The 26,399-nt window shown below is 42.2% G+C and overlaps 2 protein-coding genes across 3 annotated transcripts in view; both read right to left on the reverse strand.

Moving 5' to 3' along the window:
• necab2 (N-terminal EF-hand calcium binding protein 2) overlaps positions 1-2,705 on the reverse strand; it is a 196,551-nt gene extending 193,846 nt beyond the window's left edge. For both annotated transcript variants that reach the window (XM_034205911.1, XM_034205910.1), the window contains exon 1: positions 2,327-2,705. In XM_034205911.1, the coding sequence (XP_034061802.1) occupies positions 2,327-2,659 (333 nt within the window). In that variant the 5' untranslated portion in view covers positions 2,660-2,705. The remainder of the gene's footprint in view (positions 1-2,326) is intronic.
• Positions 2,706-3,042: 337 nt separating this feature from the next.
• hydin (HYDIN axonemal central pair apparatus protein) overlaps positions 3,043-26,399 on the reverse strand; it is a 183,537-nt gene continuing 160,180 nt past the window's right edge. Inside the window, 18 exon segments of the mRNA XM_034205940.1 lie at positions 3,043-4,872; positions 6,128-6,394; positions 7,074-7,298; positions 8,220-8,450; positions 8,536-8,686; positions 9,854-10,017; positions 10,158-10,367; positions 11,801-12,023; positions 12,230-12,339; positions 13,058-13,228; positions 13,326-13,478; positions 15,202-15,400; positions 15,512-15,681; positions 16,268-16,489; positions 16,581-16,788; positions 17,147-17,294; positions 18,083-18,248; positions 19,359-19,485. Of these exon segments, the coding sequence (XP_034061831.1) occupies positions 4,663-4,872; positions 6,128-6,394; positions 7,074-7,298; positions 8,220-8,450; positions 8,536-8,686; positions 9,854-10,017; positions 10,158-10,367; positions 11,801-12,023; positions 12,230-12,339; positions 13,058-13,228; positions 13,326-13,478; positions 15,202-15,400; positions 15,512-15,681; positions 16,268-16,489; positions 16,581-16,788; positions 17,147-17,294; positions 18,083-18,248; positions 19,359-19,485 (3,355 nt within the window). The 3' untranslated portion in view covers positions 3,043-4,662.

A 26,399-nucleotide genomic window follows, 5' to 3' on the forward strand; every position in this document is an offset into this window, starting at 1 on the left:
TGTGTGTGTGTGTGGTGTGTGTGTGTGGTGTGTGTGTGTGTGTGTGTGTGTGTGTGTGTGTGTGGTGTGTGTGTGTGTGTGGTGTGTGTGTGTGTGTTGTGGTGTGTGTGTGTGTGGTGTGTGTGTGTGTGGTGTGTGTGTGTGTGTGTTTGTGTGTGTGTGTTGTGTGTGTGTGTAGGGTGTGTGTGTGTTCGTTCGCCAGAGAGTTTCGAGAAACACATCGTGAGAAGAAAAAGAAAGACAGCCAGAAGAGATAAACAGAAAAAGATTGAACGGAATAGAAACTGTACAGCAGACACAGAGGGAGGGAGACTGTTCCATCTCTTAACCTTATTAAGAATGGATGTGTTCTTGCCTTGCTGGGGAGAGAGGAGAGGAGGAAGAGTGGGAAGGTTATGGAGGAAAGCAGAGAAGGAGGGAGGGGAGAGGACCAAAGGATGAAAGGAGTTAACAGAATATAAGATTAAGATGAAGGAGAAGACGAGAAAACAGCAAAGGATGAGAAACAAGTAAGCAGGAAGTCCTAATGAGCCGAACCTGCGGGTACACAAACGCATCTGCGAGATCACTAAATCCCTTTGGTGTTGACTTGTTCACCATGATAATAATGCTGGGGTCAATAATGTCGAAAACATGGCAAAATCGATTAACATTTCAAAGCTTTAGCTATCGCAGAAAGTTAGGTGGAGAGAAAAAAAATGCCATAAAGAGTTCACTGCTGATGTCAGAAGGCATGGCGCGCAGATAACTGTCATGCTGGGAAATCACGTAAAATACAACACAAACTGAAACAATCCCATTAAATACAAACACAAAAATAGAACTAAGTGGGATGTTAACATAAGAACTGTGTGATAAAGCCAAATATCCCTATACAATCTATTCCAACACATTTGGATCAAACACTTTAAAATAGGTCACATTCTGCATATTTTCTCATTTGTTTTGCCTATTTACACGTCTTTTAAACATGTCTTCTCATCAAGGTTGTAATAGTTTTTTTCCAAAATATATATTTTAATAATTCTATATTAGCTCCTTTACAACCTATATCCCTCTTACTGTGTTTATGTATGCACCATTATATATTATAGCAAATTCCTTGTATGTGCCAATAAATCTGATTCCGATAACTGTGCCTGAAGTGATGAAAATGTTGAGCATGCGCGTAGATATTCTACATTTTCTAAACATTTTCAACCCAGAAATACACCATCTGTCGACCGACCAGCTGCTTCTGGGCCACGTATTAGAAACAGGTCACAGAACCATTTCTGGATCCTGACCCCTGCTGTGCTGCAGGAGAGGACTGCTTCCCGTTCAGGGAGGGAGTATCAGGAGCAGACGAGAATACCCCCCCCCCCTTCAACCCCTCTACACACCCAGACTGTGAAACAAAACGTATCTGTTTACTAGGGTACTAGGGTACATTTGCCCTCTGGTCTTGATCATAATTGCTTTCCAATCCCATGTAACCCTTCTTTATTTGGGTCGTGGTCAAGGTTTGCAGAACCTGATCTCTTTTTTATTTTCAACGCCATTAAAGTATTAAAAGCAGCTGGTCTCCAGGGGAAATATTAAGTGATGAAAAATAACCCCAACAGTGTTGATGAGCTGACCTAAATTGAATTAATTGATGCGTAATTGCCACTTCCTGTACAGATAATGCTGCATCTTGTTACGGGTTTATGCCCCTGGGCTCTGCATAAAATGATATATTACATCAGAATTCTGTAACAACTTGATCAATACATTTTTTGGTACTGAGGCATTTTCATTAATATTGAAAGTGTTGTGATGAACTTGCCTGAAGCAGCCTAACAGGGAATCCGGTTTACTGATGCTGCTTTCACTCTGGGTGTGCCGAATGTGTGCGCGTCGGACTTTCTTTGAACTGTCCATCATTAAAAGCAACGCTGTACTGCACTGAGTTCATTTTATGATGACTTGTGTAATGATGTGGAGAAAAAGTGCACAGATAAAGCCACAAATATGGGAGTATTGGTGGACAAACACATTTACAGTACACTTTTTGACGGGGCACCAAGAGGAAAGAGTGTTCAACATTGATCGGTCAATGTCCGTCATCGGGAGATCAAGGCTTGATTCCCGAAGGACAAGTGCCGTGCAATCGAGTTCATTAACGAGGCAAATCACCTGCTGAACTCACACTATAAACATTAACGGTATTTTTAAAGCTCGTTTCTGTGCGTAAGTGCGCACTGCACCGCTCCGTACGCACTGCTCACTGGATGCTTTCATCCCACAGCCTCCCACCCGCCCACCCTGTCCGGCTGACCACTGCCTCTCGGCTCCCCATACTCACATCCAAAATAACGGAGATGCCTCTCCGCGGTTCCGGGGCGAAGAACTGCTCCTGAGCCACGGCCACATCCTCCTTGCTGGAAGCGAACTCCCGGCTGGAGATGTTCTTGTTGTCACTCATTTTGGTTACGATCCAGCGGACGAGCCCGTCGATTCCACCGGGCTGGGCTCCGCTGTTTCCGGACTGTGCTGCCGTGGCGGACTCGCTGTCCTGACCGGCTACGGGGTTCGGCTGCTCGCGGCTTTCCTGGCTCTCGGCTCGAAGTTTGGCTTGTTCTTTGTTGAGCAGTTTGTGGACTCCGTCCCTACAGTAGCGCGCTGCCTGCTCACACATCCTTTTGCTGCGGAGCGCTCATGCTGCGCTCTATGGGGGAGAGAGAAGCCCCCACCCCCCACATCCCCTATTACATCACAGCACCCACCCCAAAGCACACCCACCAGACCCCCAATATCGGCTATCTAAAGGAACATCCTTAATATATTCGAGTGATAATCGTAAGATTTAAAAAGTTTACGCCATTGTTGTGTGTGTTTTGCTTTGCTTCATTGTGCTGTAGTAAGACTAAGCTATGTCATATTCTGGGTTTGGAGGGTGCAAATTGTATTAAGTCACAATTGATAAAAAAAGAAAAGAAATCAGTATAGCATGACAGTTTAAAAGTAATATAACCTGATTACGTTTGAATGACCTCAAAATCAAATGCAATGCAACAGAAATACAAAGAAAATATTTATTAAAGATGTATTTTACTTAAGGGTGTATTTCCTAGGACAATACAATAATCCAACCTTGTAAAAAAAGAAACCAAGGTATTTTGTATCAAAAATGTGTTCCCTGTGTCCTCATTTTAACACAATATGCTCTTTTTAACATTTGAAACAGTAGGCTTCCTTTCAAAACCACAGTAAAATACAGGCATGACCTGAGTTCCAGATTATATTATAGGATATCATACACATGCTGTCGTAGTTAAATAATTGAAATAAAATAAACTATTTTTTAACAAATCATGTGCTATAATGCTCATTTTCAGGTTCATTAGTTTGTTGTGCTTCTACTGTGACATGTCTCCATGCTTTAATGTTCAAAAAGCTCTTTATTTTTTTCATACTGCCTGTGCTGCAGCACCTCTTTTCACCCTCTGTCTGAAACCAGAGCCCAGTCTGCTCTGATTGGTTAGCTGGCCGGCTCTGTTGTGATTGGTCAACCGCTTAGTGATGTCCTGCTCCTTAGCTTATCACGTACAATGGGTTGGAGCTCTAGCCAATAGAAACACGAATGTTATTCCCTCTGGAGAGAACTGGGATTTTAGCCTTGCAGACCATTTACATGCACAACACCCATTAACAAAGTGAAAAGCCTACAAAGCATAAAAGGGAATACAGTTACGTTTCTTTTGTATCAGATAAGCAATCAGATTCAATGTATTGTGTTACTTCCCAAACCTGCATGTTCCTATAGGATACATTGTTAGCCTATGAGTGATTAAACTCTTTGTCCTTTTAAAAATGAAAGAAAATACGATTTGATAGTGGATTTTCCAATTTCAAAATTGTGTGTCATGAATAGTAACATCAACATCTGGAATCGAGTCTCCAAAAGAAGGCAGAAGGATATGCAAAAAACGTTGTGCTTTTTCCCCCAAATATGAACAAAGCAAATGCTGTATTTCCCCTCTTCCGTTTAACAGTCACAGCAGGAAGTGTGGCTCACTTTGTCCTGATGGGAGGATCAGAGGACTTTCCTTTTGGTGTAAGAGGTGTGTCTCTTGAACTGTCAGTAAAGCTCCTCGTTAGAGGTTTAAATGTGTGTGATGTGACAAATCTAACCTTTGGTAATGAGCGTCTCCTCTAGCTCTGCCCTTTCAGATGAGTAGCATGGTCTTGCCTGCAATGCACTGTGTGTCTTAACAGCAAACAGAGTGCTATGGAGAATATAACTGAAGGTGAAAGATTGACACTTTAACATGCAGGATGTAAAGATGACAAAAAGGAACACATTTTTTTTACATATCTTCCCCAATCACTGAAGCGCTCATATGTGAAAACCTACTTGACATGACTGCCCTCGTGTGGACGTTTTTTGTTACTGCAAGTTGTATTTAGATAATGAGCAAATATAATAATGACATTAACATACACAGCCATTTTTTTTTAACATTGACATTAATGTTAGGGCAACGTATAAATAACTTGTAAACACATTTAACTGAAGCATCATGAAAACCAAGTAACAGCTAATGCCTAAAATGTTTCCTGTGCCTTTCCTTTGGCATCAGTGTGTGTCTGCACAGCCAAATGCATATGCGTACAGTAAGTGTGTGTGTACATATCTCTCTAAGAGGACTCAGGCCGGTAGCCCTTCAGGTAAAAGATCCAAGAACAAGGTTTCCTGTGGGCCTCAGAGCGCTGGCTGGAGACGGTCAGATTGCCAAACCACGGTCCCGGAAAGCCTGCTGCAGGGGACTCAAAAGACACCACGATGTTTTGGGTCTTTTTGGAGGGGACGGTGTCTATGTCTTTGACAGTAAAACAGGGGTTGTCCACCTAGGAACATGGGAAATAAGGCTCCATTAGCAACACATTTTTTATTAAGTTTAGACTTAATTAGAGACATCTCCCTTTAAATTGTATTTACATTTTTTTTATTCGTCTCATTATTGTTCTTTTTGTATTTATTTATGTTGTCTTATGTCTTTCTTACTTTTACTAAGCTGGTTGTGTGATCTGTTGTTAACTTTTTTATTGTTTTGTATTATCATGCCTATTTTACCTCCTTGTTTTTATCCTTTGATAATACTATATATCCTGTACATATGCTGCATTTGTACATGTTGTTGTGTGTCGTCTTGTTATAGCACTTTGAGCTGCACCCTGTATATGAAAAGTGCTAAACAAATGAAGCTTGCCCGACTGAGACACCCTCTTAACTGTAACTGTTCCAGGCTACATTTAAAGTATTTGCTTCATGCTGTGTAGCATTGCACCCAGAACTGAAAATCATTTTCATTGATGTCAACAAATGATTTGGCTTACTGAAGGTGATGGAATGTAACAAACTACTTATACTGAAGTAATGTCCATAAGTACGCAATTTGTTTTACTTGAACTTGACTTAAGCATTTTCCTTTTATGCTACTTTATACTTTTACTCCACTACATTTATCTGACAGCTTTATTTGAATGCCAATACTTACCTAATACCTAAGTAATATTTTGAATTCAGGAGTTCACCTTATAACAGAGCATGTTTACATTTAGTATTGCAACTTTTACAACAAAAACAAAGTAAAACAAAAAGGCAAAAAGTCTGAGTACTTTTTTTACATGACACGTCACTTGTTAGACGCTTTTATCCAAAGCGACTTACATACTCAATACTGTGGGCAATCCCCACAGGAGCAATTTGGGGTGAAGTGTCGCAGGGACACAACGACATGCTGACTGCAGTGGGGTTTGAACCTGTGCTCCCCTGATCCGAACACCAACACACTAGTCCACTGCGCCACACACCTCTTTTACCACTTCTCTCGCACAATACAGCATATTGGAACGCCATGAATGCACTTATTTTCTATATCTATATTTATATTTTCTTTTTTCTTTTGTTGGACATTTTTACTTTACATTCTTATGTGCATACATTTTTATCTTGGTTATGCACATTCTTATATTTTTATTTTATTGGAACTTCTCTCATGAAACCCAATTTCACCCGGGATAAATGAAGTATTTCTGTTTCTGAAGCACTTTCATTGTCAGTGACACCAATGCCCTGGCCCTGAGCTCATCCCTTCTTTACCTGAAAAGAGAAATCGCTGGTGTGCAGGAACACATTCTTGAAGGGGATGGTAACGCTGCGACCGGCCCTGATGCTGAAGGGACCCTGGGCTTTGGGAGGGAGACTGATCCCGTGCAGCGGAAAGATGTATTCTCCCCCGATTCCTGAGGACAGGGTGAGCTGGCCGGTCACTTGCCCCAGCTGATGAGGTTCAAAACAAACCTCCATGCCTGACTCGGACCCCACCTGGGGTCTCACCTTGTCCACTGTGAAGTCCGGGCAATCGGCCTGCAGGAGATAACAAGAAAGGGATCATATGACAGCAAATTAATCAATGATGATTTCTTAATTACACGTTATTTTTATAAATCTATGCTCAACCATGTTTTTACAATACCAATTCATTCATTTGTATATATTGTTCTCCTAATGTACCTTCTTGCATTTCATGTTCATTTAATTTAAAAACTGCAATTACTTTGCATACTCGTATATTGTAAAAAGTATCCTATGTTCACATTTTGTTAGTAGGAGGTTGGTCTGTTAAAGTGCATACTCATGTATTTGTGTATACATGTATGTGTATATAGGTATCCAATAGAGATGCTCTAAAGATATATATATTTTACTCTTTATATGTACGTCTATTTTATTCATCTTTAAAAAGTTGTGCCAATCTTGCTCCAACTCAACTTTGCATCAGGCAAACTCAGATTTCAGCTAATCACTGTTAAAATGAATGAATTCAACAAGTTATAAAACTGTTGTCAGAGCCTGAGTAGTAGTCCTCTCGATGTGTATGTGAACAATTGGTGAAGTGATCCCTTTGAAAGACACTATCCAGGGTCCATTTCTATTAAGAGCAAAACAAGAAAGAAATGGCGAGAACAGACAGAACATCATAAGAACATAATGTGCACCTACGGTACTTCTCCAAGTCATAAGGACAAGCTGGATATTTTCTCACCTTGCATGAGTACTCGGGTTTGAAGCGTGAGTAGTTAATGAACTTCACAAGAACGGCCTGGCTACTGCCTAGACAGGTGCTGAAGTGGACGGTCTTCTCTGGAGGTGGAGGCAGAGCTCTGAGCAGCAGGTCGTAGTGGAAGGAGCCCAGATCGCTGCTGTGGAGAGTGAGGCGCGCTGTAGACTCGCCTACACGCAGGGGCAGATACTCAAAGCTCACAGAGCCCTGTAGAGAGCACACGCACATGCAGAGTATCATAAGAACAACTGCTTATAGGTTAACAAGAGGTGTCGCAAGAGGGGATTGCATCGTCCCTCACAAAAATGTATTTAAGTCAATCAGCAGTCTCTGCTAAAGCTGCACTAAATTGGAAGTCCATCCCAACTGCCATTATAGAAAAAGCTACATACAGTTTGATTTGAACTAATTTAAAGATATGGTTAAATAGCACTATACTGTCTTCTGTCTCTACTGCTGTAACTTGTTGCTATCTTGTTGCTGTGTAGCAATGTATGATTTTTGTTTTTATTAGCATGTCCCGTATTTGGAGCCTCTGTGTTGCATGTTTTTCATTTTTTAAATGTTTTAAAACAAATGAGTTTTTTAGGGTGACTTTGAAAAGTCGTTCTCGGGTCTACAGATGAAAAAAAGCTTCTTGGCTAAGTCTGTCGTATTCACATCAATGTGTATTGATGTGCACTGTGCCTGTAATATAAGCTAATAAATACAAAATAAATTAAGCATCAATTAAGCTTTTGTTTTAGCACAAAGCTGCCTTTTCAGCACTGAAATAGTTCAGAATCAAATAGATTTTTTTAAATCTAATTTTGTTTTTCTTTATCACAGCAGAATGTTAACAGATTAGCTACAAATCTAATATAATGTAATACAAATGTAATTAAAAAAACAATTAAATTAATTAATATCAATTAATTAAACAAACCGTTAATATATACAAACAATGGTAAACAAAAAATACATTTGAATACTCCAATATAATGGACCAATCTATGGACTAATCAACAACAAAAACATGAATATAGGATACTATATACATTACAAAAGTGTGCGAAGTAGCTTTTAATTTACATTTTCATTTAAATCCAGTCAATTAGTGTGAGGCAGGTAGAAGCAGTCAGTACCCACCTTGGACTGTCCTGGCACAGTGTGCTGAGCCGGGGCACTGATGTCAGGGCATTTACACTCCGTAGTGAGGCAGGTGACTGTGGTCAGAGGATTCTCCACCTGCACAGTGGCTGAGGCCGTCTGACGCACAGTGGTCACCAGCTCCATGGTGGACAGGACTCCTGGAGGTGTGGCCTTAAAGGTCACGAGATAGAACAAGTACTCACCGGACACCTCATCATGAAACGTCACCTGATAAGAGATGGAAAAGGGTGATGTGAGGACAAGGCTCAAAATGTTTTCTGATCTGGTGATAGAAATGTGCGTGTGGACAAACCTTGGTGTTGTACTGCCCCTCTTTGTATGTAAAGAAAGACAACGAGTAGTCCCGAGTGGCCAGAGCAGGGACGACAATGTCTTTTTGACCCTTGAGGGACACTGTAGCATCTGGCTTGTCAGGTTTCAGGGTCTCTATCAGCACACGGAACCTGAAGCCAGGGAACATTGCATTTAGTTGAGGCTTTTATCCAAAGCTACTTACAATCATTTCATTTAACCATGAAGATACAAATTCAAAGATAAATAATCCTTTAAATAAATTACTGCGACTGTGGCTGCGAGGGAGTGCAGTCGTCTTTCAACCAGAAGGTTGTGGGTTCGATCCCAGCCCGTGCAGTCAACATGTCGATGTATCCTTGGGCAAGATACTTAACCCTAACTTGCTCCCGATGGCATGGTGAATGTGTGTGAATGTTAGGTCCTAGAGCAAGTGGTACTGCTCTGTATGAATGGGTGTGAATGTTAGCTCCTAGAGCAAGTGATACTGCTCTGTGTGAATGTTAGGTCCTAGAGCAAGTGATACTGCTCTGTGTGAATGTTAGGTCCTAGAGCAAGTGATACTGCTCTGTATGAATATGGGTGAATGACATGTAGTATGTAAAGCGCTTTGAGGGGTCGTAAAGACTGGATAAAGCGCTATATAAGTACAGTCCATTTACCATTAGCTTCCTGTAAGCCTAACCACTGCTACTGCATTTGCTTCAATTAAGCCAAAGCATTTTTAGTTTTGTTAACGGCCATGGTCTAGTTGGGTTTTCAGTCTGCGACACAGAAACACTCATGACTTTATTGTACACACCCAACAGGCTTTGTGTATTTCCCCCCCATTACAGTTCATAGCATTGCATTTAGGTTATCTTTTTTGATAAGTAGCAAGAGGTTTTGCAAAATTGAGGGGGTAACATTTCTACTGCAAGGCAACGGGATTCATCCTGCATTATCACAAGATCACATGAGATTCTATACTGTCATATAGTTCATTTTGTGGAGACTTGGCTTGGGTCCCAATCGAACCATGTATGGAGTGCGGACTCGTCGTAATACTAGGATGGGTTAAATGCAGAGGCTACATTGCACTGTGTCAATAAAGAACAACCAGTGACCGGACCAATGAGTGTCCAGTGTGGAGCTCCTAAAGTCAGTTTCACCGTTGATCTGATTGATTGCAGTTAGCACTTAGACATAGACATCACAGACGGATGGTTCATCAAATCACATGCCAAGTATTTTTGAATGCGAGGCCCTTTTTAAAAATAGTTTCCAATGACAGCTTCTCAGATGGTTGTGTGCAACAAACCATCTGTGTGTGATTTTACCTCTGTTGCTTGGAGAGCCAGTTGTGCACAGGGAGCACCTCTGTGTGGTGAGTCTTGGCTGGCAGCTCGTGTACAATGGAGTCCTCTGCCTTGGGAGGTTCAGCAGTTCCTTGCAGGGAGTACAGCAGACCCGTCCCATCAGGGAAGGAGAAGAAGACAGATCCCTGAGGAAATAACAAGATGGGTGTCACACTTTATTGCTTACACCATAGCTTCACCGAGTGTGCATAAAACAGGTCATTATGTTGTTAACGCGATTACATTTTTTAATCGATTGAAACCACTAGTTTGAATGTTAGCCTACCTGGTGCTTCTTCCCATCAGCAGTCATAGACAGAGGTCGGTAGGTGATCTGGTAGGTCTTGCTTTGGTGGGGTCTAAGGATCAGCATGGGGGCAGCACTCCACTGTTGGCCCTCTATGACAGGTCTGACGCTGCACTGCTGGTTTGTGGGGTTGGCCACGGGCAGGGTGTGGGTGTGAGAGCCGCGCACTAGGCAGACAAAGTGGAGCACCTGGAGACAAGCAGTCAGAAGTAGGAGATGTATGCAATAGGCAAAACAAAGGCAGTTCAATTAGAGGTAATACCAGTTACTGAATGCTAAAACTAAAAGTACTACAATATGAGTCAACTTACTCTAAAAACAATAGAACACACTTCTTCACCACTTATTCACAGGTATTAGTGACTTGTCAGCTAATTGAAACCAATTTAAAGTGTTTCCAAATGTTCAGTGACATTTAAGAATGACACGACTCTCTTTTCCAAAAGAGGAGTCGAATCAGCATCTTTCATATCCCCTCAATGGGAAGCTTCATTGAGGAAGGCACTTTTCTACCTACTAAAGAACCCTACAAATCTTAAATGTGAAAACCTCTCAGATAAATTGCACTGTAATATGTGCTACATCAATCAGATGTGGTTATAATTATGTCTGATAAATGAAGAATATGTATTTGTACTTAATAGAAACTTTTTCACAAAACAGTTAGTGGAAAAAAGTAACAGTAATGTGATATTATTTCAACCCCTTATGTAAGATTTTAGTTACTTTAACTGGTAGTGTTTTATAGGGAAACGTGTTGGTTGAGATGAGAAATGTAACAGTTTGCATATGCTCTGTAAATGCTTTGTAAAGCATACAAGCCATTGTTTATTTTCTATCAATTGTCAAATAAAATAAAATACATATAGTAAGTGTTGAAAACTCAGCAGCTCGGTTATTAACCAGAATGAAGAGGAGAGAACACATTACTCCAGTTCTAGCCGCTCTGCACTGGCTTCCTGTTTCTTTTAGGATTGATTTTAAGGTCCTCCTCCTGACATATAAAGCCTTTAGAGGGGAAGGTCCAAGTTACATTGTTAACTCCCTTGTAGGCTACAAACCATCAGGAACTCTGCGATCCTCTGCTGCTTTTTTTTACAAATTCCAAAAAACAGCGGTAAAAGAAGTTTGGTGACGCAGCTTTCATTAACTATGCCCCAAAGCTGTGGAACCAAATACCTGTAGACATCAGGGAAGCCAGCTCGGTTTGAGTTAAACAAAAACTCAAAACACATTTGTATAATTTAGCCTTTTAGGAAGCACTCAGCTGCACTTTCTCAATGCACAATGACTGTGTGTTGAATTTGTACTATTCTCCTTTTAATGCACAATTTCATTGTTTTACCTTTAATCTAATTGTATTTTTATATATGTCTACTCTATGCAATCTTTTGTTTGTTTTTATGCTTTTTACTGGTATCTGTATTCGGTGTGATATACATTTTCTGTGAAATATCTATGTGAAGCACTTTGGACTGCACTTGTTGTATGAAAGGTGCTATACTAATAAAGATTATTATTATATTGAGTGTTATCTCCCCTAAATGAGTACATGCCATGATCATAATGTAAATGTGTTTTTAGCTTCGTAATTAATCGGTATAAAAGTGCAGCCAACAAACCTCTTTGCTGGTGGAGGCTACGATGCAGGAGCCGGCTACAGTGAATCTGACGGGTGAGGAGGACCCCTCCACCCAGCAGCACAGGTTCTCATGTCTTATATCATTATTCACTTCCACTGGGGCAAAGGTCACTGAGAAAGGAACCTCCATGCCTGGACAGATGTAGCCTTTAGCTGGTGAGATGGACAACTCTGGAGGAAAAGTCTCTGTTTTCCACTGGAACCTGGTAACAAGATGAAACAAAATGAAATAATAAGATGTAAAACCAATACGTTAACTAAAGTGAACTACTACAAAACTGATGTTATTATACCGTTAAAGATAAGAATGAGGATACATCAGTCTTCTTAATCTTTTTCAAAACAGCACACAACAATCTAAACCTCTAAACAACTAAACTAACGAGTTGATATATATATCTAATCTTACTTGGCACCAATGTCCCCAGTGTTCATCATGTGAATCCTCTTCTTGGCCTGGCAGCGCTGCACAACAGCTCCGAAGGCCAGGTGGTCCTGGTCCAACTGGACCTCCACTACCTGACAGGTCAAATCAGAACCAGTGGTTAACCTGAGTCTAGCCTAATTCATGCATAAACATATTCAAAAGACCTTCGAATAATTGTATAATTACGTTTCTGTAAAGATAAACTTAGTGTCATTCTTCTCAATGTACATACAGTTTTCTGCCAAATGTGTGTGAAGATAATATGAATATAGTTTTGTTTTATGTATTTGCAAACAAACATTAGACTGCATGAAATCCAGATATAATAAGAAATGTGTCAGGTGAGGAGCCACAGGTTTAAACATCCCCTCAAGTAATATAGAACAACAAACAATAACAAAAGGAAACATGTAAATGTAGATAATCAAACACACAACAAACAATGAACACAAAGTGATACAAAAAAACAAATTAATGAGAAGACAACAATTAAATTAAAAACAAAGACATACATGAAAAAAATCATAGGCAAAAGAAGAAAACAATTGTTCATATACAGCTGCCAATAAATAATTAGAAATCATGAATTAAATGAGGACAGAATGTTCTAAGGATAGCAAGTTCTTCATAACAAGTACTTTGAAGTTTCGCCATGATACTCGCTATGTTTCCTTTAAAGGACGAACGTCAAAGGAGTAACCATAAAGTAAAAATATAATGATGGTCTTGTTAGTGCACATAATTACGTCAAGGAAGAGCATCACTTTCACCAGCTTTGTAAAATGATGTCATATGTGTTTGACAGCCTACCTGGCAGCAGCCTTGGATGGTCAGCAGGGGGAGCAGCAGGCCTGCTACCTCCGCCTGCAGCTCAGCAGAGAAGGGAGGTATGTGCTGACGAGGAGAGAACTGGATCTCAACGTTACATGAACCAACGCTGGCCTTCAGGCTCTGCTCTCCTGCTGGACTGAAGGACAGGTCCTGGAGGAGAGGAGAGGGAAGTGACAAGTGTTGATTCTGTAATACTCTATAAACACTTTATCTGTGTGTGTGCATCTGTGCTGTAAGTGTTTCATACCCTTAGGTCCAGTGGTGTGTTTGTGTTAAGCATCAGAGTGAAGGAAATGTCTAACAGGCTCCGGTTGACCAGCACTACTTGTTTCTTCACTTTCTGACCCAACATCAGAGACCCCAGCTTCACTTTCCTCTGCCTGGGGGGCTCCACCTCCAGCTAGGGATGAATGATACATACACAGGATAACAAATGTTTTAATGAATGATATTGTCACGTTTTATCTGCCTTTTAGTGAATTACCATTGATGGTGTGCAAAATGCAAATCTTTACTTTTAATAACTGTATACATATTCTGTAGCGTATTTTTGTAATCTTTTATTTGGCATTTTAGTTTAACTGCTTATGTTTATTTAAATATGTTTATTTCATCTTTTATTTCACATGTTACTTTACATTATATCTTCATATAAATATATTTATTTAATTGTATGTTTTTATTGCACAATCATAATATTTTTTCTGATGTTTAAACAAATATTTTCATTTGAGTTATTTTGTATTTATCTTTTATTTATTTCATTCTTAAATAGAGCAACTGTCAGAAAAAGGGAAACAAATCCCCGGGGTGAATAAAGTATTATGGTTCTAGTATAGTATTATAATAGTTAGCTCACAGATTTGTAAGTGCGCTAACTTACATTCAAACAGCCATCAGACTGTATTTTGTGTAAGGATAATGTGGATTGTAATACTAGTGGGACATATTCACATATTGGGTAAATCAATAAGTGTCAGCTGCAATGGCTGAAGCCAAGTTGAGAGATTATCCGTTTTCTAGTCCCTTCCTCAGAGGGCTTTTGGTGAGATCTAATTAGATATATACAGTACACGACAAGACATGTCGTCATGTTCCTTTCTTCTTACTTGCTACCCTTTTCCCTCACCCTATCCTAAGGGAGTGCATGTACGTAGACACGATAGTTTTGCTGCTATAGGCTTAGACTGTCGGGGACACCTTACTTCTTCCTTCTGTCTGTCTGTACCTGTGTACTCTCATGTTCCGAATAACCCAGCTTCCCCCAAATGTCTTTTTGGTGTCTATCTACACCGGGATCCTGAGCCGTGGTTGATCCTGAGCCGTGGTTGATCCTGAGCCGTGGTTGATCCTGAGCCCTGGCTGATCCTGAGCCCTGGCTGATCCTGAGCCCTGGCTGATCCTGTTGCTGTGGTCGTGTGTCCTGGATCCTCTATCCTAAGTTCTGGATTTGAGTCCTGAGTCCTGGATCCTGAGCCCTGGCTGATCCTGAGTCGTGGCTGATCCTGTTGCTGTGGTCCTGTGTCCTGGATTCTCTATCCTGAGTTCTGGATCTGAGTCCTGGACTTCGAGTCGTGGCTGAACCTGTCTCTGCGGTCCTGCCTGACTCTCATCATACTACTTCCCTGATGGCTTCCACAGGACTGTTGACATCCTCGTGGATTCATCTTCTTATTACAGACACATGCATTTCCAAACATTTGGTCTACCTACGCTGTAAAATGTATTATCTCTTCGATTTACACACGGCATCTATTGTCTGTCCGTCCTGGGAGAGGGATCCCTCCTCTGTTGCTCTCCCTGAGGTTTCTCTCATTTTTCCCTTTAAACTGTGGGTTTTCTCCGGAAGTTTTTCCTTGTACGATGTGAGGGTCTAAGGACAGAGGGTGTCGTATTCTCATACTGATATTCTGTACAAACTGTGAAGTCCACTGAGACAAATGTAACATTTGTGATATTGGGCTATATAAATAAACATTGATTGATTGATTGATTGATTGATTGATTGATTGACATGTCACTACAGCAAAATGTTAACTAAAGTCTTAAAAAATCACTTGCTCAGTTAACATGGCGTTAACCTTTATATATTTGTAAATGATTCACATTTCTTTCTTTCACACCTTCCTCTCCACGCCTTGCGCCAGTACGTCCACGTGTTTGGCGATGCAGCTGTTTAAGATGAAGGTGATTGTTTCTTGGTAACGGCACGCCTCACGAGGATAGAAGTTGATTGGTGCCTCTATCACAGCACCAGGGGACAAAACAGCTGTTTGGAAGTCCGTCTCTAGGTAAGAGGTGTTTCTGAACACACACTGGACACTGAGGAGAGGGAGGCAGAGCACAGGTTTGGAAATTAGACTCGGTTGTGAACATTCCTTTATGCAGTTAACACCTTTACCAGACATGTAGAAAAACAGTTAGATATTTTACCTAATGTCCTTTCCCCCTTTGTTGCTGATCACTAGCGTTTGTGAGGCCGGCACCAGGCCCTCACTGTACAGGAAGCACTTGCCAAAGTCGATCTTAGTGAAGGAGAATTCAAGGCTCGGTGCTACAGACCGGCCTTCGATGCAAAATGTAAACGTTGGCCCATGCTTTACCTGTAGAGGTGAAACAAGATAGAAAATAATTTCAGCAAAAGTTTCTCTCTTTTACATATCATTTATATAATGTTATGGGTTAGTTGTTGTCTTACAAGTCTAGTAAAGTCAATACATGTATAATCTCATCATTTGCCAGTACATTTTGTTTTAAAGTTGGAGGGGATGATTCAAGATACAAAGATTGAAAGGCATATTTTCATATGCACGATAGCTATAGTGACAATCTTAAAGTCCTCATACAAGGCAAAATACAATATTCTTAAAACATTTTTTTTTTAAAAATACAAATAGTGGTGCAAGGGACACAAGTGTGCAAGTAACATGAAAAAAAAGTTGGGATATTGTAATAATATATAAATAAATATGAAACCTCCAAGCAGATGCATGTGTTATATATACATAACTTAATATTGCCCCTCTAGTGTCCCCTCATTAAGATGTTCACAGCACATCTAACATCAAGTGGAAAGAGTAGCATTGATTGTTTTCAGATTATGATCAGATTATTAATTATTTTCCCAGAGCATAATTATAATGCTACCCCTGTAAAAAACAGAAACAAGACAGGGGATCAACATCTCACCCTGATACTCAGTCTGACGTCTCTGAGGTTACAAATGCTGCGCGGACAAAAGAATAGTGAAGACTGCAGCTGCTTCCCAACCTCTATAGCATCATGTTGAGGCTTTACTTGCAAATGTTGCAACAGCTCACTGGGACCTGTAAGGTCAAAGCTCACGTCCAGGTTCAATCTTGCCAGATTGGATACCAGGAAGTTAAAGGTGGACTGCTCTGAAATCCCCACCTACAGGACAAATAGCGTACAAACAGGAAGTTGCTTGATATGTCAACTTCAAACATGTGATCGCTCTTGTGATGTGTACAAGTCTGCTGACCTTTCCAAAGTCCAGAGTGTCTTCTTGGTTAGGGATGATCTCTCTGAGTCCTCCTTCGGGCTGCACCACTTGAACAGAAGTGCTCATGATGAAACAATCCGCCTTCACTGTGAGTGTGAGCGGCTCTGACTTCCTCTTCACCTTCAGAGCCAATCTGAAGCTCACGTGGCCCTCCCGGCATGGCGTGAAGGACACTGACAGTGGCAACCTGCAACCACAGAGGTCACAACAGTTAACACACATTCAATTAGTAGTGAATCAACATGTGACCTCCTCACAAAGCTATAATATTTGAAATTCTTATCACATCATGCACAAGTGAGTGATGAATACACATTTTTAAACCCAAAAATGAAAAGATATATAAATACAAAAAAATATAAAAAGTATTAAAAACTAGTGATTAATTATGATTAATCACAGAGTATTATTGTGATTTATACTATTACATTTTTTTAATCAAATGACACAACTATTTATTTTTGTATATATATTTGTATATTCATTATTTTTTTATGAATATATAGAATTTCATTGTATTCTAAGCATGTTATAGTGTAATGTACCTGTGTTTGGGTGGCACGGTGCCCCTCATGGGCTGCACACTGAGTCTGGACTGCTGATCCTCACAGAGGAGAGACGACTGCAGGGCAGAGAAGTGGAAGAGCTCATCCTCTCCGTTCACCAGACCCACTGTCAGTTCCACATTGTGACCTGTGAGCACACACACACACACACACACACACACACACACACACACACACACACACACACACACCACACACACACACACACACCCACACACACACACACACACACACACACACACACACACCACACACACACACACACCACACACACACCACACACACACACACACACACACAGTGAGTAATTTGGCAACAATTCAATTTCACCTGCTTTATGGATGGTTTTAATTAAATTTGGGCCAACTGAGGGTTACAAAAATGTTGGTTTCAGGGACACATTTTCACACGCAGTAGGGGGTGAGATTTTATAATGGAAATAAGCGTTCATGTTTCTTACATTTTCATTTACAACATAACAGCTTTGTTAGAAATATAATGCAAAATAAAAAAAGTTAAAATAAAAAAAGTTAACTTAACAAAACAAAACAAAATGGACGAAAAGATAAACAATTAACTGAGGAAATATAACATAACAAATAATGAACAATTAGAACACTACAAAATAAACAACTAATATTAGAGACAAAGTAAATATGAAATATTAATGATAACCTATATACAAATATTATTAAACATACTGCCATAATTATGCTTGAGCGTATGGAAAACATACAGCGTTTGTATGCGTATTACACACAATATGTAGGCACTTATTCACCAAAATGCATGTCCTTTAACCGTGTTACAGAAGTACTTAGGAAATGACTCCATGAACTTTAATATGTGGTGTGACTTGTTGTGATGTCACTGTATAAATGCATGCATGAGGCTGTGTCTGTGTATGTCACATACCAACAAGCAGTTCTCCAAAGTCGAGGTGAGGTCTGTGGAGATAGACGAGTGGTTCTTTAGTGGTGCCCACACACAGGAAGGGGACACACAGGGACAGAGTCTCAATCACAAAACTCCAGAATGACTCCACCGCCTCCATCTGCTCAGCTACATATTGAAAACACACCTGCACACACACATCAGAGGATTACATATAGCAAACAATTCACAAATAAATATATAGAAGAAAGACAAAATGTTGAGAGGAATTAAGCAGAGTGAAGGAAGGAAGGAAGCACAGAGTGATGAACAACTAGAACAGATTGGATCAGATGAGTAGACCTGGCAATTGATGAGGAACAATTAAAATGGTATTAGATTAAATGGAAGAAATGAGAAAGGATTAGACTTCTGTTTTGATAAAGTGAGACAGGAACACTGAAACGATAATTAGATGGGGATAGAAAATGTAAGATGAGGGGAGAGATTAAGAATGACTGATGTGTACCAATATGAAGGATAGGCCAAGGTTAATTAGATGGTAGTTGGAGGAAGCAACTAGTAAACACTAGCGTCTTTTTGCCATTGTTTTTAATGTGGCTCCCATCGAGAAAAAGCGCTGCACCTAAGCATATTTTTTTCTGAGTGCATCAATGATTTTAAGCAGCCGCTCGGAGCGTTTGTAGTTTGTAAAGATATTCCTTTTTCAGAAAACCACTGGTGACGTTTAAGTACGACTTTGAGGAGAAGCCTGTGTTTGGCAATTTTTTACAGACGGAAACTCTCATAGCAAAGACTGAAAGGGGCCACCATAAAGCCGGTTAGATCTGTGGCCCATATACTGTATGTGGAAGCAGTTGTCGCTGCCAAGTGCATGGGTTCTACTCCCACCAGCTGAATTATTAAGCAATGTCATCCGCTCTGTCTCCCCCTTTCAACAACGCTGGAACTAAGATATATTGGACAAAAACAAAGACCAACAATCCTATTTCTTTTAAAGATTGGCCAGAGGATCCCTGGATGTTGCTGTCAATGATTGTTGCTGTCAGAGCGTTGACAAGCTGGTTCATAAAAATAATGTTTCAATCGGTAACAATATATAATAGCACAAACAGAAAGTAAAATCCAAGAAGGTAATGCTAGTTGTGCTAGTAGGGAAACACTGTTTAGATATCGTTGACATAGAAACAATATAAAAAGGGCTCTGGAGGCTCTGCCCAGTGCCTCTTATCCAAAGAAACACGCTATGGTGACACAGGCCCTAAGGCTATTTCACTGTGCGTGTTGCCATACTTACTTCCACTTTCTTCCCAGGCAAGACGGTACCACTCGGGGTGAGGCAGCAGAACGGACTGCCACCTTTGTCTTCACACCGCCACTTGAATGAGTAGGGCTTACTGGTTGGGTTCATCACACCAAAACATCTGGTAGAGAGAGGGACACATGTATAAACAAAGTGTTAAAGAGGACATATTCTGCTCATTTCCAGGTGTATATCAGTATGTAGTGCAGGGGCGGACTAGGGGGAAAAAGTGGCGCGGGATTAATTGACAGACAAGCCCACTTAATGCGCGGCATGAATCGGCCGGCCGGCGACGAAAGTATGTTACTTAACAAAAAACCCTATGCATTTTATGTTATTTTGGACAATTATTCATATAGTAATCACATTACCTGAGCCCTTGAGTTGCCTAGAGCAAAATAGTTACAGCATATATTTAGTGATTTTAATGTTAACAGATCATTGATGCAATAACATTTGGACCCAATTTGCCTGACTTGACACATGGAATAAAACATGGGCGTAGGAAGCATCCTCAATGTGGGTGAGACAATTTAAGAGGGGGTGTGGGCAGGTGGTGGACCTCACCTCCTCTAGGGGGGTCCGGGGGCATGCTCCCCCGGGAAGATTTTTTTTTAAATGTTGAAGTTAAATGCATCAATCTGGTCCGTTTTGAGAGCAAAATTAGGGACTAAATCTATGGCAGTCAGTAGGGGCTTGGACTGTGAGCCGTAGGGTCGCCGGTTCAAGTCCCCGACCAGACCTACATTTGGAGTGTGGACTTCTACTTGGAGAGGTCCCAGTTCACCTCCTGCCCTGCCGTGGTGCCCTTGAGCAAGGCACCGGACATCCCCCTTCCCCCCTCACTCCCATTGCTCCCCGGGCGCTGTACAATAGCTGCCCACTGCTCCTAGTACTAGACTCCTGGTACTAGGATGGGTTAAAAGCAGAGAACACATTTCACTGTGTGCTCTGCATGTGTGACCATTAAAGAGGGTTTCATCCCTCCCAATTCTTCTTCTTCTTCTTCTTCTTCTTCTTCTTCTTCTTCTGTGCATGCTGGGAGATTTTGAGGTGCGACAGAAAGAGAAGAGCGAGACTTTTTCGTTATATTTTCCGTTTATTTTGGTGTAATGGGGTGTTCATTTAATATAGTTTATCGGTGGTGGTTTGATTTGCTTTACTTTTCGGGCTTTTTGGTGGTGTTTTTGGGGTGTTTTGTGGGCTTCTCCTGCCGGTTGTCTCGCCGGCCGGCGTCTGACGCCATGGTAAATGGAGAGTTTGCCAAACTCACGAGGAAGCACGGCATTAAAATATCAGCCGGCTTCCCATGCACTGTGGAGGAGATCGGGCTGGCTGTGGGAGAGAAGGTCGGGCTGGCTGTGGGAGAGAAGGTCGGGCACGGCAGCATTAAGTCCCTGACGCGGATGAACAGCGCGGTGGTGATCTTTCTGGATCAGGTGGAGAAGGTGAACCGCGTCATCGAGACGGGCATCGTGGTGAGAGAAATGTTTGTACAAGTACAGCCGCTGATGCTTCCCGCAACCAAAGTTGTACTGTCTAATGTCCCTCCCTTCATAACTGATGAGTTCCTCAGTAGAGAACTGTCCAGACACGGGAAACTTGTTTCTCCCGTAAAAAAGATGCTGTCTGGATGTAAGTCTCAGTTACTGAAACACGTAGTGTCCTCACCGCAGACAAGTGTATATGATACTGAACAATCGGAATGCGGAGCTTAACCTCCGTTTTTACGTTAAAGTAGATGATTATGACTATGTGATTTTTGCAACATCATCAGTTATGAAGTGTTTTGGTTACGGGGAGGAGGGGCACACCATGAATGCCTGTCCGAGGCAAGGGATCCGGCTCCGCCTGGTCCGGATGACCCGCAGGCTGGGTCGTCCACCCGCTGCGCCGGGGGCCACCCGCAGGCCACGCCGGGACCCCCGGCTGTGCCGGGCTTGTCTGTTGCGCTGAGGCCGCCCGTGGCTGCGCCGAGGCGGACTGTCGCGCCGGCGGCCGGTGCGCCGGTTGTAATGGAGGCAGCAGGGTGGCAGTCGTGAGCAGTCGGCGGTGGCGCGCGATGTGCCGTCTCGGACGCGGAGCGGGCGAGGGCGCGCTGTACAGCGCGGTTCTGCTGCTGTGCCCGACTTGCGGTGCGGTGGTGTTGCACAGGGTGTGGGTGATTATGTCCAGGAAAATGAGGTGGTGGTTTTGTGTGAAGCAGAAGAAAAGGGGGATGGGAGAAAAAAAAGAGAAAAAAACAAATACAAATGGTGGAAAAAAACCTGGAATAATCAATGAACCACAAGGTGATTTGGTAAAAGGAAATGTAGGGACAGGTGAAGTCAGTAAAACACAAGAGGAGGATATAGATATGGGAAACACATTTGGACAATACAAGAGAGGAGAAGAAAACATGGGGCGAGCAGATGGAGGTTGCTGATATGGAGGAAGAAGAGGTCGCAACAGAAATGATAAATAAAAAAAAGACTGCTACTAAACGCAAGAGAAATAAAAAGGATGTATCAACCGTTGCAAAAAAACAGTAAAGTAGTGAGTGAGGGAAAGGAAGAAAGAGAGCAAGAACAGGCGGATGAGAGTTGGGATGATTGTGTGTCTGACAGCGCCAGGTTTTTTTAGCAGTAGCCAACAAAAAAAAATGTACTCGGCTGAAATGATAAAAAATTACCTGGTGCAGACAAAAAACCAACATAACGTTATAATAGAAGAATATTTCCCAGATTTGTCCGTTTTTTGTGCCTCAGCAAGATTCCACATGAACCGCAAAGAGCAGTCTGTCCTGGATGAGCTGGAAATATACAGACTACAAAGAATTGTTACTAAAGTAAGGAAACAAATGGGCAGCGTTGATTTTAAAAACCTCAATGTCTGTGTTTAATTTATTTGTTTTTATTTTTGCTTTTAACATCTCACTTGAAATGGATACTTTTAGAGTGGGAAGTTTAAATGTAAATGGAGCCAGAGAGGAAAGAAAGAGGGCTTTAATATTTCAGACTGCAAAATAAAACATATCGATGTCCTCTTTTTACAAGAGACGCACAGCGACGTTTTTAATGAGACGGACTGGAGAAAGGAGTGGGAGGGGGAAGTCATTTTAAAGCCACAACACCTCTCTCAGTGGGGGGGGGGGGGGGGGCTTCCTCCTCTCCAAGTCTTTTAATCCTGTCTCACTGGAGGTCGAGCACTTTATCAATGGGAGGTTGCTTTTAATAAAAGCACGGTTTGACCTTTTTACAGCTGTTTTTATAAATGTGTATGCTCCAACAAACGGTACAGAGGAAGCTGTTTTTACTCAAAGTTAATGATGTTTTAAACGGTTGTGCCACGGAGGATTTTTTATTCTTGGGTGGGGATTTTAATTGTACAGAAAATGCATCTTTAGATCGCAACCATGCAGAGCCGCATCCAGCATCCCAGCATGCTCTGAGGCAGCTGGTCCACTCCCACGGCCTGGTGGATGTATGGAGGAGGATGCACGCAGACAACAGGCAGTACACCTGGTCCCACATCAGAGAGAATAGAATCTCATCAGCTAGACTAGATCGTTTTTATTGTTTCAAGCATCATTTTAATACTTTTAAAATGTGCAGCATATCACCTGCTGGTTTTACGGATCACTCTTTGCTTTTATGTAATGTTTTTATTAGAAATGTTTTACCCAGAAGTGCATATTGGCATTTTAACTCGGTTTTAACATTTGATAAACATTTTAAAGAGGCCCTTATTTATTTCTGGAGTGTTTTTTAGGCAGAGGAAGGGAGATTTTAGCAGTTTTAGGCAGTGGTGGGACCATGGTAAGACTGAGATAAGATTGCTCTGCCAACAGCACACCCTCAATGTCACACAAGACATTATTAGATCTATAAAGACCTGGAGAGTGATATAGTGGAACTAGAAACAATAAGTGAGACCACAGGGAGATCGAGGATATATTCAAATCCTCAAAGAGAAAAAAATGGCTTTAGCCAACCTGCTGGACGTTAAAGTTCAGGGTGCACTAGTCAGGTCCCGGTTCCTCAACACTAATGAGATGGATGCTCCCACTAGCTTCTTCTTCGGCCTGGAGAAAAATAATGGGCAGAGGCGAGTGATCCACTCACTGCTGTCAGACACAGGGCAGGAAATAACAGAGCCAAGCCAGATCAGGAGGCGAGCTGTGAGCTTTTATTCCACCCTATACACAAGCGAGAGTATGAGGAGGGGGAAACTCTGTCCGAGGGGTTCTGCAACGAACTACCTCAGGGTCTCCGAGGAGACCAACTCACAGCTCGAAGGGCCGTTAACGATCCAGGAGCTGCAGACCGCCCTGCAAGGCATGCAGGGACGGCGGGCTCCTGGTATCGATGGCCTCTCCGTAGAGTTTTATAAAGCCTACTGGGACGTCTTGTCACATGACCTTTTTAGACGTTTTTAATGAAAGTCTGGCCTCTGGCTCGATGCCGATGTCCTGCAGGAGAGCGGTGATCACGCTGCTACCAAAAAAAGGAAAACCTGCAGGACATCAAAAACTGGCGGCCCTGTGTCCTCTGCTGTGTGTGGATTACAAACTTCTGTCCAAGGCTTTGGCCACCAGGCTGGGGAGGGCTGTGGAGCAGGTCATCCAACCGGGACCAGACCTAATGTGTGCCCGGCAGGTCCATGGTGGACAATGTCCACCTAATTCGAGATGTTTTGGAGGTCTCCAGCTCATTGGGGCATTAATACTGGTCTGATCTCTCTAGATCAGGAAAAGGCTTTCGACCGCGTTGAGCACAACTTCCTCTGGAAAGTAATGGAGAAGTTTGGGTTCAAGCGCTGGTTTCATAGCCAAGATCAAGGTGTTGTACAATAAGATTGAGAGTGGTGCTGAAAGTGTCAACGGTGGGCTGTGTGCTCCTTTTAGAGTGTGTAGAGGGGTCCGCAGGGCTGTGCTCTGTCTGGCATGCTCTATGCAACTCTCCCTAGAACACCTCCTCAACAAAATACGCTCCAAACTGCAAGGGCTGTTTTACCTGGTTTTGGTGGAGGCATGGTTTTATCAGCATATGCGGATGATATCATTGTTTTTATTAGAGACCAAAAGATACAGACATTTTAGTTAACATCGTGAGGGATTTTAGTTCAGCATCAGCAGCGAGGGTGAATTGGGAGGAAAAGTGAGGCCCTCGCTGTCGGTGAGTGGAGTGGCGGTCTCTCCCGTTCTTCCCCAGAACATGATATGGAAGAAAGATGGTCAAGTACCTGGGTGTGTTCCTGGGTAATAAAGCATAGTCCTGAGAACTGGAGGACGTCATAGGAAAGATAGAGGGAAAGCTGTCCAAGTGGAGGTGGCTGCTCCCTCAGATGTCTTTTAAAGGTAGAGTGTTGGTTTTAAACAACCTTGTGGCATCCCAACTGTGGCACCGTCTTACCTGTGTGGACCCTCCCTCAGGCTTACTAGCCCAAATACAAAATAAGTTGGTGGATTTCTTTTGGGAGGGTCTACACTGGGTGCCACAGGGGGTGCTGTTTTTATCGAGAGAGGAGGGGGGACAGGGCCTTATCCACCTGGCCAGCCGAACAGCCACTTTTAGGATACAGTTTTTACAGAGGTATCTGACCGGCCCAGCTGATTTGGTGTGGAGAGATGTGAGCAGCTGCATTCTCCGACGCGTGAGTAACCTGGGGCTGGATGCTGCTCTGTTTTTAACTGATTTAAACATTTTAAAGTTAAGTGGGCTACCTCCTTTTTATCAGGGTGTTTTTAAATCTTGGGCCCTTTTTAACCATAAGAGGTGTCCAAAGACTGACTCTCTGTACTGGTTGTTGAAGGAGCCTCTGATTCACAAAGCCAGGTTGGACGTCAGCAGCAGCGAAACACCCGGCCTGACGGTGGCGCTGTGCCGATCCAAGACCCTGTGCCTTCAGCAGCTGGTGGATGCAGTGGGGCCGGAGCTGAGCGATGCCCGGGCCTTGGGCTCTCTGCTGGGTCTGCACTCTGTCCGGGTGGCTGAGAGGATCCTACAACTCTGGAGCAAAGATCCTCTCCCCTGATGAAAAAATACTTTTAAGGAGCTACGGACAGGGAAGAGCCAAGCCGGACCCAGCAGACCCTTTCCCGGAGATCTACCTGAGCCCAGGGCTCGGGAGAACTGACCGCCCCCTGCTCAAGGATCGCAAACCAAGGACAAATGACCATCCACACAGTTGACAAGAAAACAATATACATGAACATTGTAAAGACGACCAACAAAAATGCCCTGAAGGACAGGGCCTCCACTGTGTGGAGCACCAGACTGGGTGCAGGAGGCGGACCAGGCCCACAGTGGAGGATTTTATACAAACCTCCCATAAAAAAACGTACTGCCGTCCTCCAGTGGAGAATTTTACACGGTGCCATCGCCTGTAATTCTTTTATCTCCATTATTAATCCTGCTGTTTTTAACAAGTGTCCATTTTGTGGTTTTAGAGAGACTGTTTTCCATGTTCTCACAGAGTGCAAGAGACTCACGGGTTTCTTCTCTCTTTTAACATCGGTTTTCAGTCTTTTCAGTATAGCTTTTACCGAGAGTGTTTTTATCATGGGGGCTCCATATAAAAAGACGAACAAGGAAAAGTGGCAGCTCCTGAATTACCTCTCTGGCGAAGCAAAAATGGCCATTTATTTAAGTAGGAAAAACAGGGCTTGAAAATAAGAAAGGGGAAGAGGCAAAAGCGATCTGGCTGTGCAACATCAGAGCCAGACTCTGGCTGGAGCATCGTTTTTATAAACATATTGGAGACTTGGACTGCTTTTAAACAGCGTTGGTGTTATGAAGATATTGTGTGTTTCTGTGGTGGATGAGGATTTGCACTTGCACAAGGTTTTAAAACATAGGTTTTAATGTATTCAGTGATTCGTTTATTGTATGTGCACAATGAAGCACTTTATTGATCGAATGTATAATTGATCATATGTAAATAAAGTGGTTTTTTGAAAAAAAGTCATTCTTCTTCTTCTTCTTCTTCTTCTTCTTCCTTCTTCTTCTTCTTCTTCTCCCTTCTTCTTCTTCTTCTTCTTCTTCTCCCTTCTTC

The sequence above is a fragment of the Gymnodraco acuticeps genome, unplaced genomic scaffold (assembly GCF_902827175.1).
Source record: "Gymnodraco acuticeps unplaced genomic scaffold, fGymAcu1.1, whole genome shotgun sequence".
Classification (NCBI taxonomy): Eukaryota; Metazoa; Chordata; class Actinopteri; order Perciformes; family Bathydraconidae; genus Gymnodraco; species Gymnodraco acuticeps.